The sequence below is a fragment of the Sebastes umbrosus genome, chromosome 23 (genome assembly GCF_015220745.1).
Source record: "Sebastes umbrosus isolate fSebUmb1 chromosome 23, fSebUmb1.pri, whole genome shotgun sequence".
NCBI classification, from domain to species: Eukaryota; Metazoa; Chordata; class Actinopteri; order Perciformes; family Sebastidae; genus Sebastes; species Sebastes umbrosus.
In genome coordinates, this window is record NC_051291.1 from 15796813 (window position 1) to 15813253 (window position 16441).

A 16441-nucleotide genomic window follows, 5' to 3' on the forward strand; every position below is an offset into this window, starting at 1 on the left:
AATAGCCCTTATTTAAATCATTAGGTCCTAAAGGTTATTTTTATTAAAGAGTTATTTTCCTTCCTATACATTCATGTGAATGAGACCCAGACTGAGGCTGGAGCGAGGGCTGGGAGGCGGAGTTAAAGGAAACGTTACTGCGAGCCTGCTCTATGGGCCTAATGGATGCTGAAGATCGCCGGAACATCCGGGTACTTTATCACTTGGCAGTCGAGCCATTTTAGCTTCATGCACCACTGAGTAACTCTCAGGAATACGCTGTATCCAGTTCTCTTTATACATCCGTGGTTGAATTGCGCAACAACACGGAGGCTCCTTAATCCGAACCAGGACGGCTAACATTATTACTCCTTCCAAGATTGACAAAGGTAGATCAGACCAGATCCAATCCTTACATTCTTACCTTTCACAACAAAAATCATTGACGTATAATATTTGAGTATTTCCCAATTTCGTCTTCTTAATTCGTCACGGCCCTCGGTATGTTAAATAAAAACACACCCTTGCTCAATTCAATACACTCAGGGGTTGTGCCAATTAAGCGTTTCTTGTTCTAGACCATTATGGTGGCTATTGCTAACAAACTTAAGAAAGGCTACATACTGCTGTATCCATGGATGTTACTGAGTCATTTCACTCACTTCAGAACTTAGAGAGCCTGGGTTCCCCTGCTTCAGAGGGCTGTAAACTCCTAACAGTGGAGCATCAGTGCTTCTTACGTCTTTTACGAGAAGACGTCTGACCTCAGTTAACTTACAGCAGAATGTTTTTGTTGAGCAAACAAGCACAAATAGAGACAACTTGGTCACAGATATAGGGACAAGACTGACTTTAAATATGGAAAACACTTGGGACAATATTTGCCTGGTTTTCAGCATGATAGTTCATTTTGTATTCGAACATTTTTGCAACCTAGATTTGGTACAGGGGGGAGAATAGTGGGAGAAAGAGACAGAGTGGTCAAAGTGAGAGAGAGAGAGGGAGGGAGCGGGGTGAATAAGCCGTTTGTTTGTCCCTCGGCTGTCCTCCCTGGCCTTTGCCTGGTGCTTGGTGCCTGGCGTCCAGGGTCATTTCCTTTCATAACGACCACTGCCATCCTTGCATTAGCATTTTCACTGCTGTGGGGGTAACACTGGAGTGTGCGAGTGTGTGAGTGCTTGGTTTGCTTGCTCGCTTCGGGCCTTATTATGCAGGGACTTGGGAAGACAGAGAGAGGGGAACAGGGCCGAGACATCGACCTGACGTCGCTGAGATCCACCATGCCAGCCAGCGGCCCTCTGCAGGTTAGTGCACCCAAAAAAGAGAGAAAACTGTGTGTGAAAAGAGGGAGAGACAGGTGGAGAGACAGGTAAAGACAAAAGGGGCAGACATAGAAAGAAAAATCTGTATCTAAATGCATCTTTCTACCTGATTAGCAACAGCCTCTCCTACTTCTCTCCCTCCTTCACTCTTTCATCTCCATTCCTCTCAGTCTATCCATGACTCTGAATCGCTGCTCCTGTCTTAGCTTTGCCGCAGAGCTGTGGTATGTGCTGCCTATGTGAGAGCTGAGGATCACAGGGTTTGCTGTGTGGCTCTCTGGGTTCGGCTGAGCGTCTGTACTCTATTCTGAGACCGAGTTACGATCGCAACATCCATCAAATGTCAATTAGGGCCTGGGTGCTAAGGCTAATAAAGTCCTCTATAATGCAGCGAACGGTCAACAGAGTAGGTACTCACTAATGCCAAGAAAAAAGGGGGTCAAGGTAGGGTTGGGGACATGAGATATTGTTTTTGAAGAAGACGCACTTTCTTTCTTCAACAGGCATAATCTGTGTCGTTTTTAAAGAATCTAAATTTGTAGTTTTGTGAGTTGAGTTTGGTTTGGCAGCATTCAAAACAGTATTGCACTACTTTCTTTCTTCAAATAAACCTCTGACTCATCATTCACTACAGTTATATGAATGCATACACGCACACACACACACACACGCACACACACACACACACACAGGTTCCCTGGTGTCTGTTGCGGTTCATCTTCTGTATCGGTGTCAGGGCCAGCAGTGTTCCTGCCCATCAACCAGCAGGACTATCAGTTACTGGTATATTTAGCTACACAGTCTCCAGTGAACAAAGTGCTATTACTCAAGAGTAAGTGTGTGTGTGTGTGTGTGTGTGTGTGTGTGTGTGTGTGTGTGTGCGTGTGTGTGTGTGTGTGTGCGTGTGTATGTGTGTGTATGTGTGTGAGACAGTGACAGATTTTGGAGAGAAGGTGTGCAGTAGCTGAGTGGACGTAAAGTCCCATTCACTTCAAGGCCATTCATACCCAAATGTACATACTGTAATCACAGTATTTTAAAGGGTTGTAGGTGAAATGAAATGCAAAAAAGCATATTTTTTCACATTTTGTTCACTCAGTATTGCTGCTGTTTGTCAAGAAGCACATACAATTTGCAAATTTAATTAATTTCTTCGGTAATTAACAATGTTTTTTTTCCCCTAAATCTACCTTTTAATTTCATGTCAATATTGTGTCTGGAGTCTTATATATTATATTTTAGATAATTTCTAACATGCTTTTTGTATGTGTCCATCCAAGAAGTTCTGCAGGACCAAGTGAGTTAGATTATTGTGTCACTGTAACCATTATTTGGAGGTGTTGGGGGGGGCTTTTCTGCTTGTTGTAAATCAATGATAATAATAATAATAAAAATCACGAAGAAACTACAAAAATTACTAAAATAACTGATAAGTAAGATAAGATAAGACAAGATAGAACTTTATTAATCCCGAAGGAAATTCTTGTGCCAGAGATTGCTCAAAATTACAACAAGTTTAAGTGTATGAAATACAAGTGTAAAATAAAAAGTACTATTTCTAGCACCAGTGCCTACTAGAATAACAAATAAGTAAGATGCATTTAGTAAAATGAGTAAATAAGATAAGTAAAATAAAAAAGGTAAAGTAAGCTAAAAAACAGAAAAGGAAGTAATATTGCATATGATGAGAAAAAACGTTGCACATTGTCAAAATTCAAAGTCAAATTCAGCTTTCAGTTAAGTTGTGCGTTTTACCAAGTAGCATTGCTACTCAGTAAAAGTCTCATCTGTAATTTCCCTTCCTGTCAGTAGGATGACAGTTGCAGCCACAGTATGAATTTATGTAGCAGCAAAAATCAGGTTGCTGCTTGCAAAACCACGTCCAGATTTACCTTCTCATGAATGCTGGTTCTGTCCATTCATTTAACTGAACACACAAACACACACATACTCTTTCAATTTCCCTCTCGTGTTTTGATGAGTCACACTTTGAACACAGTGAGGCCTTGAACAATATTACCATTTATGAAAATACAGTGTGTCTATAATGTTGGGGATAATTTGTCACAGTGATAATAAATGTAACCACAGACATCTGTTACAGTAACTGGTGAAGGTTTTAGAAGCAATTTAGGAAGAATTCAAATGACTAACATGGATTTTGAATGATGATAAAAACTACCACGACTGTTGGCAGAGAGAGAGGTACCGAAGAAAACGAGTACCGTCACATTTTTTGAATTTTGGTACCGAGCTGGTACCGAAGTATCGGTTCTCATGACATCCCTAGTTTACCCCTCCTGTTGTCTTCGGGTCAAATTGACCCGAAGACAACAGGAGGGATAAATCCACAGAAATTCAACATTAGGTCATGAAAAATTAACAAAAGTATGCTCATATTATTAATAATAGCCAGACAAGAAAACATTATTGTCAAATAATAGCCTTGTTCATTATCATCAGTTGGCCTGTTTAACCCTCCTGTTGTCTTCGGGTCAATTTGACCCGAAGACAACAGGAGGGTTACACTAGCCATCTGTGTGTTTACTGTGCCACTTACCGGTGGCTGTATCCAATAAACAAACAATCAAAACGTACACGGACCCTGCATCTTCTACGTGACAAGCCCAAGGGGCAGTGCTACTTCTTCACTTTGGTTAGCATGCTCATTTCAGTAGATATCTCTGCAACACAACACATGGACGTCTTTGACATAACAACACTGTAACCTCTTCACATTCTGTTGAAAACGTTGGTTCAATTAAAATTCTGTGCATATCTTACACATTGAGCCTTTAATGACAGATAAGCTGAGAACGTATAGCTCCATTTGGTAACCATCAGCCACTAGCTATGGCAGTAGTGACCATATCATGTGACTCAGAATGTAAATGTTTACATTCACAGATGCCAAGTCCTCGCCACAACTATTCACTTCAACCTTGGTTGCTTAATCATACGTTGGCAGATGTGAAAAGAGAAATGTGTGGTCCCCAGAAAAGCAGAAATGACTGTGTGTGTGTGTGTGTGTGTGCACATGCATGTGTGTTTAAGAAATGGCCCTCTCAGCGTGATGCACATCCTGTATGCTGATGCCAGATGACGCTAGCGGTTTGCGTGTGCATGATTGATGCTTTCACCGCTGCATGACGCATGTCTTTGCCATGTTAACAGACATATGCAGCAGGTGGAGTGGTGTAATGGTGTAGAGTGTGTTAGAGTAAGAGCCAGCGACAGTGTGAGAATACCAGCTATAAGTAGATGTGGTTTTCCTTTCAATCTGAAACCTGCCGCAGGTATTGCACAGTAATCACTGGTAATTTATAGCCACTGTTGATACTTACGTTGTCAAGTCTTGCTTGTTGGCATCACATGTGTCATTCTATAGTTTGTTAATGGCAGAAACAACCACATGTCCACTCAATAGCTGCTCTGGAGCTTTCAATCTTCCTCCGCAGTTGGAGTTGACCAGTTGTCCTGTTGTTTCCAAGGTCAAGAGTCTTAACTTTTAAGCTGCTTTCAGATGATTTGAAGAAATTTGCTCTTTGCTTACCACAAAGTAGGGCACAGAGCATATTGCAGACACTTGCAGAAGCAAAGCGCAGCACAAGTATATAGTGCAGTAGGCCTAGATATTTTTGTAGGCCATCCCTGAAGCTAGCATCACCCTGGTTTCCTCGACAAAAATCCAATTGGATTTTTCCATTGGATTTTGGATTATTGCATAAAATGCTCTGTGGCAAACAAACATTTATGATACTTACATGTTTTGTTCAGCAAGATAATCTTCACGAGTGAACACCACTTTATGATTTTTGAAGCATAAATGCAGTCGCCAGAAGTAAAAAGTTAGGCTATAGACGAACAACAACACGGTCGCATGACTTCACGTCATCACCACTAAGCTAAAGGCGGACTAGTGTTTGGCCTGATGACGTTTTAATAGTCTCATTTAGCCACTTGTTAGCAACCGCCTTTTTTAAGAAATGTACGTTTACGTTTACTGACGTATTTTATGTCGTAAACATTAAAATCTCTTAAGCTTTTGTTAACCAATGACTTTGTTTCAGGCATCTAACTAAAACCTCATTCAAAACACCCATTGACTTCCAGACGAGGGAACTGGAGTGCAGAAATTCCGGGTTTTAGGACTCATTCCTGCAGCACTCTATACGTCATCAAAAGTGGCTACGTCACATACAGCTGTTACATTGAAAGGTCAGTGGCAACCATGCTCAAAGTTGAAATAATTTAAACTTTGCTTCAAATGAATTTTGAGCGGTGCGCCACGCCACGTCACTGCTGCCCCATAGGAAAACAATAGTACAGCCAGAGCAGAGCGGTTTTACTGCTGATCATGTGTGTGCGGCTTTACCGTAAGCCAACATGGACGAGAAGTCCTTAAAGTGGGCAATCTGCTGAGGAAGATCAAGTGATATGATGAAAAGCTCCAGAATGGAGTCGACCATTTTTAACACCTGCTGTTTCGAAAATCAGGAATTAACTTTCAATCGCGGCCATGCTGCTGTTGTTTCTTGCCGTTTGGATTGAATAAAGATTTATGAAGACATTTGTCATTTTGTTCTAGGGCTGGGCAATATAGTGATATTATATCAACATCGTGATAAGAGAGTGGATATCATCTTAGATTTTGGATATCGAAAAAATCGTAATATGGCACAAGTGTTGTCCTTTCCTGGTTTTAAAGGCTTTATTACAGTAAAGTGATGTAATTGATGTAGTTTTCTGAACTTACCAGCTGTTTGCTTTTTCCCACTAAGTCATTATATCCACATTACTGATGATTATTTATCAAAAATGTTTATGTGTAAACATTTTGTGAAAGCACCAATAATCAACCTAAATATCGTAACAATATCGATATCAAGGTATTTGGTCAAAAATATTATGATATTTGATTTTCTTCATATCACCCAGCCCTAGTTTGTTGTTGTTGTTAATAAATTACATGTTTTTTTCACACCCATACATCTCAGCATTCATAATAAGTGATGCTGAGTCATTGGTAGCATTCAACAAACCAATTAAAACCTTGATATAGTGTGGTTATTTTGTGCCATAGGTCAATAGCCTACTCATTGTGCACATTGGATGTCTTTTGGTATTTTGTCTAAAAGATATTTTAGTTATAAAATTAACTTGACCAAAACACTGTGGACTCACCCTTTATTGGGATATGAGCTGGTTTTAGATACTCTGCTGTGAGATGAAACCCTTGTATGTCACATAGGACTTTAAACACGGTTTGATGTTGGTGGATTTCTACTTGATCTGCTTGATTCTGAATGGGTTTCTCAGTCTCCGAGTTCATGACATCTCCTCAACATCCAGACATAATGTGCTCGGCATAGCTTTAAATCAAGTCCAAAGGAAAGCGTGTGATTTGCTGGAATTGGATTTATGAGGGTTTTCAAGCAGGGCCTGTGTGAAGCTGCCATGATGAATCTATTTCTACAGTGTGAAGGCTTTACACCTCTAAGTCACTCTCTATGTATAGAGCACAGCAACAGGGCGTGGAGCGCTGACACAGAGTTAACAGGAATCACACACATGTTTCAAAGACAGAGATTGGTCACAGAAGAAGGTGGTCCCTTAGTCGCTTTAAAAGATAAGAACACCACTTATCTGTAAGATTATTTTGTGTACGACAGCTTTAAGTGTTCCTCTAATAATCAATAAAGTGAAATAGCCTTAAAGCAGACAATAGAGGCCATCATCTGGTATAGGAGGTCACCATTTAATGTGCTTTGCTTGCAATATGAAGCATCTGTTAAAGAGTAACTGCACCCAGGCAAACAATCAGGCTTGGCTGCCAACTAGTGGAGACTATGTGTTATTCACATACTGTACTACATCACAGCTGGGTGTGGTCACAAATACTGCTGACCACAACCAGCTGTGATCATGTATGTGAAGTTCAATTAAATTACACCCAGTGGGCAATCTCCAAGTCTGAAAAGTGAAGCCAATGCAGAAGTGTCTTAAACTTGCATTCTTTCTAACAGCCAGCAGGGGGCGACTCCTCTGGTTGCAAAAAGAAGTCTGACTGTATAGAAGTCAATGAGAAAATGAGCCTACTTCTCACTTGATTTATTACCTCAGTAAACATTGTAAACATGAGTTTATGGTCTCAATTGCTAGTTTCAAGTCTTCTTCAATACAGCATGATGTTCATTTAGTAAATTATGGTCTCATTTAGAGTCAAATAGACCATAAAGCAGGGTATGTTTTAGGACGTGGTTACCTTGTGATTGACAGATCGCTACCACGGCGTTGTCCGGTCTGGGAGTTGGCCGTGTTTTCGTCTTACAACTTTAACCCTTTCACAGTTGGTTTTCAGTTCATTAAAGTTAATTGAAACATTTTGGTCGCCTAAAAATGTCTTCTTCAGCATTCGGATGTTGCCAAAATGCCGAAATTGAGGCTTCAAAACCGTAGTCTACAAACCAATGGGTGAAGGTCACGGTGACTGCGTCCACTTCTTATATACAGTCTATGGTTATACCTTTCAACTTATAGAGGCAGGGTCAGTGCAGTAATGCATTTCCTGCATAAGGAAGGCAATATTCTCTAGATGTAAATCTTTAAATACATATTCCCACAAATACATGTTTTAATTTTTTACAATAATCTAAATGATTTACTAAAACAGCTGGGCATTGTGGTTTTTAGCAAATGTCACTCAAGCGGGAGTGAAGAGTGTGTTTGTTGGTTTCCGATGTGGGATCATCTAAAAATAATCTACGTTGTCCACGTTCATGGAAAGGAAAGAATATTTCAGTCAGTGCGTCAGTGTGACTCATTGGTTATTAGTTTTTGGACAACAAAGGAGCTCTGAGGCACAGAGGAATAAGCCATAACAAGATTTGGATGCACAGACAATACTCATCATTGGTTTACACTGGTTTTGTTGACAATAAGAATAATAAAGAATATCACAGAGATACAGATGATTTTAACTTTTCTATGTATTTTTTTGTGTTGCCACTCATGCCAACAATAATAAGAATCATTTTAATAGACGATCAAGATAATAGGTCTACATGTGTCATAATAATAACTGCGACAAATGTAATGAACTGTGTTCTCGTGTGTATCTTTCCTCTGAACAGCAATTTACCGGAGTAGTTTTTCTTTGTTTTTCTTTGTTTCTTTGTTGTTTTTATCTGTTTTAGTGTCTGGTGCTGTATGTCCCTCCATGACCACCGTCCCTCTCATCTCCTTCCCACTTCTCTCACCTCCCAGAATATATTGCTGCCTCTCTTTGACATTACATGTGTGTGTGTGTGTGTATGTGTGTGTGTGTGTGTATAACCCCTTCTTGGCCCCTACATGGCAAATGCCACATTCTGAGTGTGTGTGTGAAGTACGAGAAAGTGTGTGTGTGATTCTGGGAACTTATATCCGAGACTCAGCTGAAGCTCATCTTTAAATGAATGTTGTTGTGTAATAGCTGTGTAATGTAATATTTGTTTGTATGTCCAAACTATGGTATACATGTGTCAGACTGTGTGTGTGTGTGTGTGTGTGTGTGTGTGTCAGTGTTTACGTTCAGTGGTGATTGACTGCAATTCCCACTTGGCATCAGAAAATATCTCAAGTGTGTCACAAGTTACTTGTTATCAGATTTGCTTTCACCTGTCTTCATTAGCGTATGGAGTTTCTTCAGTTGTCATGGAGACGGATATGTTGCGCTCTGTAGGTGTTTGTCCCTGTTGGCTTAAAGAGCCAGTGTGTTGCATTTCAGGGGGTCTATTAGCAGAAAGGGAATATAATATTCATAACTATGTTTTCATTAGTGTATAATCACCTGAAATAAAAAATCGTTGTGTTTTTGTTAGCTTAGAATGAGCCCTTCATATCTACATAGGGAGCAGGTCCCCTTCAAGGAGTCCACCATGTTTCTACAGTAGCCCAGAACGGACAAACCAAACTCTAGAGAGAGCCATTTGTGTTTTTTACTTACCTGCAGACCACCGTAGTTCTCCGACACACTAGTGAAACTGCGTTACAGCTCATTTTTTGCACCTTCTCCTACGAATGTACAGCAACACGTGTCAATTTCCACGTTACGTGCATATAGTCTTTTATAAATAAACTTCACAGGAAACAACTTGGTTAGGTTTAGGAAACGATCATGGTTTGGATTAAAATAACTACGGAAGTGGTGTTACTTAAGTATGGATGTTACGTGACAAATGAATCAAAGTTGATGCACAAACAGCAATCTCCTGGGCGTGTTTATTTCACCCACCCATCCACCCTAACCTCTTCACTACGTGGCCTTTGTCGCTGAGAAATGAACCTCAGCATTTCTTTTTAAAACTAGAACAGGATAAAAACATCCAATTTTCCAAAAGTCTGGTTGAACAGATAGACCGACACATCCAATAAAAACACACAGTATCATATTTGGATTCCTGGCCTGTTTCTCATTTCATTGTTGTTGTTGCTCCTGCAGTTGTCTAATAACAGAAACACAAACATGTGTCACTGTGAGCACCTGTATTGTGTAATCGGCTGACATATTGGCTTCATGACGTTATTGCCAAGCAGAAGAATTTGAGCTGCGTTTCAAGGGAAATTGAAAAATCATCCATTTGTGTTTTTAAAAATGTACTTTTACTATCTACTTTTGAAAATGTATATTTATTGTACTCATTTTTAAATGAACATTTTTAAGGTGAATATACAGAAGTACAGTTTTATCTTTCTTTCTTTCTGCTTTCTTTTATGTTCTTTCTGTAATTCTGTCTCTCTTTTTTCCCTATTTGCACATTCCCCTCTCCATTTCCCTCTGTTCTTCGTCTTCTTCTTCGTCTTCTTCCTCTGTCTAGGGGGGTCGGGTGTGTTTTCTTTTCATTCTTGGGGGGGAAATGACAGCCGACTCGGTCTGAATCTGAAACAGCTTTACGGGAACGGAGCCAAAATTTGCTGTCGTGTGTGTGCACAAAACGTGAAAAGATTTCTCGAAGGTTTTCGAGCGTGTGCAAAAAGAGCCGTGATGAGTGATACCAGACGAACCATTAGATCCCACCAGATATAAACAATTAGATTATCACACACACACACAGACCAGTCTCTCTGTCTCCTGCTCTCTGTCTTTCACGAAGCCACAATTATTGTGTCACAACGTGAAACACAGCAGATGTAAAGCATGTAAAGTATCCTCATCATAGACACGAGTCTGCGTCTTTACTTCCACTTGAGCAGGATTTCAAATCTCGACTCCAACATCTCCTTAAATGTTATTTTCAGTAAAAAAGACTCTGCATGATAGATTTCCAAAAAGACTTTATTTGTCAAACTAACTAAACCGTCATCCTTAAAACCTTGAGCTGATTAAATAAATCACAAGCTGCAGCTCTAGGCCAAGGAGTATTGTGTCACACTTTTGTTCCTCATCCACTTGTTCCAGTCGTATTTGCCAAGAAAGAGCAGGAAACCCCCTCTCTAGTGCCGAGGCTCCCCTGCTGAGACACACTATAACTGACAACACTAGCTCTCCCTCTCTCACACACACACACAGATACACACAAATCAAAAAGGCACTAGCAGACTTATAATTTCACTGTATGTCTTTTCATAGACTTAGCACACACCCTGCTCATGAAAACCTATAGCTGTAAATGTTTCATAAAGATGTATTTATTTTCAGAGAACTGTGTGTCGCCTATCGGCTGGTTTGAGGTTCCCTTACACTTCCTTTAAATCTGTAACTCATAGACGTCTAGTGTACCGAGTGCTGTGTTTGGATCACGGCCAAACACATATAGAGACGCAGCCACATCTGTGGGAAGACATACTACACATAGAAATAGACATAAACATGCACAGGGTCATAAACATATGATGCTTTTGTGTGTGTAAAGTTTGCTTTAAGTAGGAGTTAGTACTCAACACACAGATGCCAGATTGATATCAATCTTTAATTTGATTCTTGGAAAGAAAGCGAATAACTGTTCGTCTTAAAGGGCCAGCGTGTAACATTTCGGGAGATCTATTAATGGAAAATAATATTCATAACTATGTTTTCATTAGTGTATAGTCACCTGAAACTAAGAATTGTTGTATTTTCGCTAGCTTAGAATGAGCTTTTCATATCTACATAGTGAGCAGGTATTTTTCACAGAGTCCACCATGTTACTACAGTAGCCCAGAACGGACAAACCACTGGGTCTAGCAAGAACCTCTCGCATTTTTACGTCCCCTGAAGGCCACCGTAGTTCTCCAACACACTTGTGAAACTGCGGTAACGTGAGCCGCAGAGTGCAAAACTGTTTTACCGCCAGTCGCCGTCTGAATTCCGTTGCTCCTAAAGTAGTGTTATTATGGTGAGGCAACGTAAACTCATACAACAGGTTTGTATGATATCTTACGAAAAGTTTTTCCTAATTTTTTGTGCACAACACGTGTCAATTTCCACATGATACATGCATACAGTCTTGTCAAAATAAACTTCCGTCTTCACAGAAAACACATTGGTTACGTTTAGGCAACAAAACTACTTAGGTTTAGGAAAAAATCACGGTTTGGGTTAAAATAACTTTGGAAGTTGCGTAACTTAAGTATGGAGGTTACGTGACAATAAATTTTGACTTCTGGTTTCACGCGGGATATGAACAGCAGTGTCCTGGGCAAAAGTCTGGTTTATTTTTACCTACCCATCCACCCCGACCTACTCCCTACACAGCGTTTGTCAGCACATCACCCCCACCCTCATCCACCTCCACTGGCTCCCGGTCAAGTCCCGCATCACCTACAAGATCCTCCTCCTCACCTACAAATCCCTCAATGCCCTGGCTCCTCAGTATTTATCTAACCTCCTCCACCCTTACACACAGCCCCGGAACCTTAGATCCTCAGGCACGGGTCAGCTCTCCATCCCTCACACAAGAATGCGAACTTTTGGGGACAGAGCCTTCAGTGTGACAGCCCCCACACTTTGGAACTCTCTCCCCATAGAGCTCCGCAACGCACCATCTTTGGACACCTTCAAAAGACTCCTCAAAACCCACCTCTTCACCAAGGCCTATGGCCCCTAGCTTCTGTTACATTTGTTGTGTTTATTTATGTCTTTGTTAAGCGTCCTTGGGTTTCATGAAAGGCGCTATATAAATCCAAGCTATTATTATTATTATTATTATTATTTATACTTCCTGGTTCACGATTACGTGGATTAAGTACGCATTGGTTTCGTGGGATATGTACAAATTACAGCGCATTACTTTTCATAGGTATAGCTATACGAACATTGTATGAGAACAGCCTGGGTAAGGATGGCCTCTGAGCGTGGCGAACGGCGTTGCCACATTTTTGCACTTGGCGGCGCACGTTACTGCAGTCTTGGAAAGGGAGGACTGAGCAGAGGGGTTCTCAGTTGGTTGCAATCTGCAACCACACCGCTAGATGCCACCAAATCCTACACACTGTACCTTTAAGAGAGGTTTCAAACTTGAGAAGAAAAGAAGGTGAATTGATAGAAAGCACAGAAAGAGAGGGGGAAGAGAGAGAGGTAAATCAAGACGAAAAAAGGTAATTGGGCTACACGTACACACACAGAATCTGACCTCTTGTATTTGTTGATAAAATGTGTTGCTATGCAGCGGGCCGCTGGCCAGGATGGAGTAGATGTATGTTTATGTGGATCTAAAGTTAAACACAGACCTCACTCTATCTATATTTTCCCTCCCTCCAGCACGAGTGTGGGGTCATCGGATAAGACAAAGTGTGTGCGTGTGGGAAAGATTCCCGACATTTACGTTTCTGGTCAGTGTTGTGGGTTTACGAGCGTGTGTATGTATAAACTGTCCCTTTGACATATGTACAGTATATGTTTGTGAACATGTAAATATGTGGCTTGTGTGGCTGCCAGCGATTGTGTGTTGTGTGTGCAGGGGTCAAGGACAGCATCACTTGAAGCTTTGTGTACAACTGTTGCGTTTCTAGCTAATGCAACAGAATGATGTAGCTGTGTGAGGTCATCTGTGATTTTAAATGTGTTAAAGGGAAAAAGTGGGAGCAGGGCAGGAGTGGTGGAGGGAGAGTGAGTGTGGGAGGTGGGTGAGGTTCAGTCTTACCTCATCCAGTCTCCGTCGCTGCTGTCCCCCGCTGCCTGCGGTGCTCATGGGACTATTGTTGATTTCAACACAATGAGATCACGCCAAAAGTGAAACAAAGGCTCTCTGTTATTAACTGTCCTCTGTGTGAAACAACCGAGGCATCGACCACTTTCTATTTTCATTAGTGTTTGATTAATGTGAAAAGAAGTATACTTCAAGTTCAAATATACTTTAAGTTTATTTTACCAAGTAAACGTAAGTATAATTAAAGTATATTACCAAGTATACTTTACATAATAAGTATATTAATATCAACGTACTAATAGTATACCCGTAAGTGTACTACTTCAATACTTCTTGGGACTAAATTGGCCCACTTTTTAGTTTATAAAAGTATACTTTTAAGTATACTTTTTCTTCGAGTACTCAACTAGTTTACATCCAAGTTGTATTTTGTACTGCAACTATAATATGAACTATACTACAAGTGAACTTTATACTGTTAGTTATACACTTGTAACACACTTTTTAGATAATGAAAGTACACTTTAAAGTATACTCTCAGTAAACTACTTGTTTAATAGTTTTTAGTGCAAGTATACTTGTAAGTTTTCTTTAAGTTAACTTATAGTACTTATACCGTATAGCCAAATAAACGTATACTTTTCTGTATACGTTTCAGTATAAGCCAAGTATACTTGCACTCTTCTGTATACTTGCCAAGTACACTTCGATTTTCCTGTATACTTGTTGGTATAAGCCTAGTATACTTAAGTATAATTTTGTTAAGTATATCTCTGATAAGTACATAAAGAGTAAACTGAAAGCATACTTTCTTATTTTAAGGTCAAAAGTATACTAGCAGCACACTTTTTTGTAAGGGTACGCACTAATGTTGCAGGTATTCTACCGTTGGTTACCAAAATGTCATATATCTTTTTGCTGTTAAAAGGTAGGGAAAATGTTGTGCAATCTTTGGACAGAAAATTGGACGGCATTTTATAAAAGAAAGTTGTCTATGAAGTTTCAAATTAGCAGTTATCATCTCCATTTCATACTTAACAAAACTACAGTATATGTTTCGGCTCCTCCTTTAACAAGCATGTAGCTCTATCTCCCATGTTGTATTTAAAACTTCCCCGTGACCGGACACATAAAATGTTTCGCAACATTTTGTTCCTCCGTATTCTGTCTAAATAAAGCTCCTCTGTGCAAACATATCCATCATCTTTAGGAGCCTCTGGGGACCTGAATAAATGCCCCGCCTGAGGTTTAGTCACCTTTACTGATATATTGCAGTTATGTTTGTGCCTTTGTGTTTGTGTTGAGTGTGGCTTGCTGGAATATCCGTCGACCCTTTGACCTCTTCAGTGAAAATAAACAGAAATAACTTCTCTTAGATAAATAGTCATTTAACTCTTCTCAGAGCCACACACACATACAGTCCATCATTGGCTACCATTTGAAATAATAATTAAATACATAGAAGAATTCTATTCTAAGTAGATATATATATATATATTATCATGTATTTTATCTATACATTGATAAAGAAAGATGATGACCTTTCTTCTAGTGCCACCAGCAAGTTGACATTTGTGGTTCAGAGGAAATATATCAACAAATATTGGATGGATTGCCATGAAATTTGCTACAGATAAAGGTCCCCAGAGGATACACTCTAGTGGCCTTATGATCCTCTGACCTCTCCTCTAGTTCCACCAGCAGGTTGATATGTTTGTTATATTGAAATTAGAGCTTTCAATCGTTAAAATATTTAATTGAAAATTTAATTTTAGCTGTTCAAAATATACTTTAACGGGAGATTTGTCAATTAACAACACAAAACAATGACAAATATTGTCTAGAAACCCTCACAGGTACTGCATTTAGCATAAAAAATGCTCAAGTCATAACATGGCAAACTGCAGCCCAACAGGCAGCAACAGCTGTCAGTGTGTCAGTGCGCTGACTTGACTATGACTTGCCCCAAACTGCATATGATTATCATAAAGTGGGCATGTCTGTAAAGGGGAGACTCGTGGGTACCCATAGAACCCATTTCTATTCACATATCTTGAGGTCAGAGGTCAAGAGACGCCTTTGAAAATGGCCATGACAGTTTAAACTGAGCCCGTTACAACGTCCGAAAAATGTATTGCCTTAATGCGTTAAAGAAATTAGTGCAATTAAAACTAATTTGCGTTAACGCCTTTTTATCATGTTTATTGTGACAGCCCTAACTGAAATATCTCAGATGGATTGCTGTGCCCAAAGTTTGGATTGTACTGCATCATTAACATCCACCTACATCTATTTGTTAGCTATATGATGGTAATTACTCTGTTAACTGACAGTAAAGTAAAGCAACTTAAAACTCAATTTAAATGGATTTTAATTAATTTATTTGTGAAAGCAGACTGAATGTCGAGAGGTTTGTCTCAGCGGAAAACTTACATCATGACGATTAAACACTTTAATCTCCAACTGTGGTACCTCCATCACAGTCTTGTGGTTATCTGAAATTTCTTATTAAGTGGCTGTTGAAGTAGCTTTGATCAGAGAGGTCTTAGATTCATGTTGATCATTACCACATTGCCACAGCAATTATAACTCTCGTGGTTACCAGGCAGCGAGACTGTGATTCTCCCAGTTTTCTTCTGTTTCTTTCGGCTCTGATAACAGTCGCATCAAACCTGTAGAGGAGGTTATTTACTGTGATTACAGCATGTAAACCTCAGCTATGCATTGTACATCTGGTATCACCACATATAGTCATTATATAATCATACAGTTATTACAGTGAGGGATATCTTTTATTACTATAGTAAATGAACGTGTCTGTGTGTGTACATAGGCTACCGGATTGCAGTATAGTTACGCCGCAGTGTGTGTAAAATGGGTCAATAGACAGTTTGTTGCCATAAAGTCATAGGAACTAACACTGTGTGCGTGTGTGTGTGTGTGTAATATGAGTATGTTTACTGAGCAATGTGGACAGTTGCATCATCAGGATATGTTATGTGCAGGTACGTCTTGAAATAAGGAAGCATGTGA

General features: G+C 39.8%; 1 protein-coding gene and 1 long non-coding RNA gene across 8 annotated transcripts in view; one reads left to right on the forward strand and one right to left on the reverse strand.

The window, feature by feature from the left end:
* Positions 1 to 814: 814 nt before the first annotated feature.
* Positions 815 to 1956, reverse strand: LOC119483093. 2 transcript variants are annotated; one of them, XR_005205615.1, is made up of 2 exons: positions 1408 to 1956; positions 815 to 1310 (listed from the first exon to the last, which is right to left on the reverse strand). It is a non-coding gene; the product is annotated as an uncharacterized LOC119483093 (long non-coding RNA). The 2 variants fall into 2 exon arrangements; XR_005205614.1 differs by having other exon boundaries at positions 815 to 1277; positions 1408 to 1950.
* LOC119483092 (ninjurin-2-like) overlaps positions 1161 to 16441 on the forward strand; it is a 38331-nt gene continuing 23050 nt past the window's right edge. For all 6 annotated transcript variants that reach the window (XM_037761129.1, XM_037761131.1, XM_037761128.1 and 3 more), the window contains exon 1: positions 1161 to 1283. In XM_037761129.1, the coding sequence (XP_037617057.1) occupies positions 1188 to 1283 (96 nt within the window). In that variant the 5' untranslated portion in view covers positions 1161 to 1187. The remainder of the gene's footprint in view (positions 1284 to 16441) is intronic.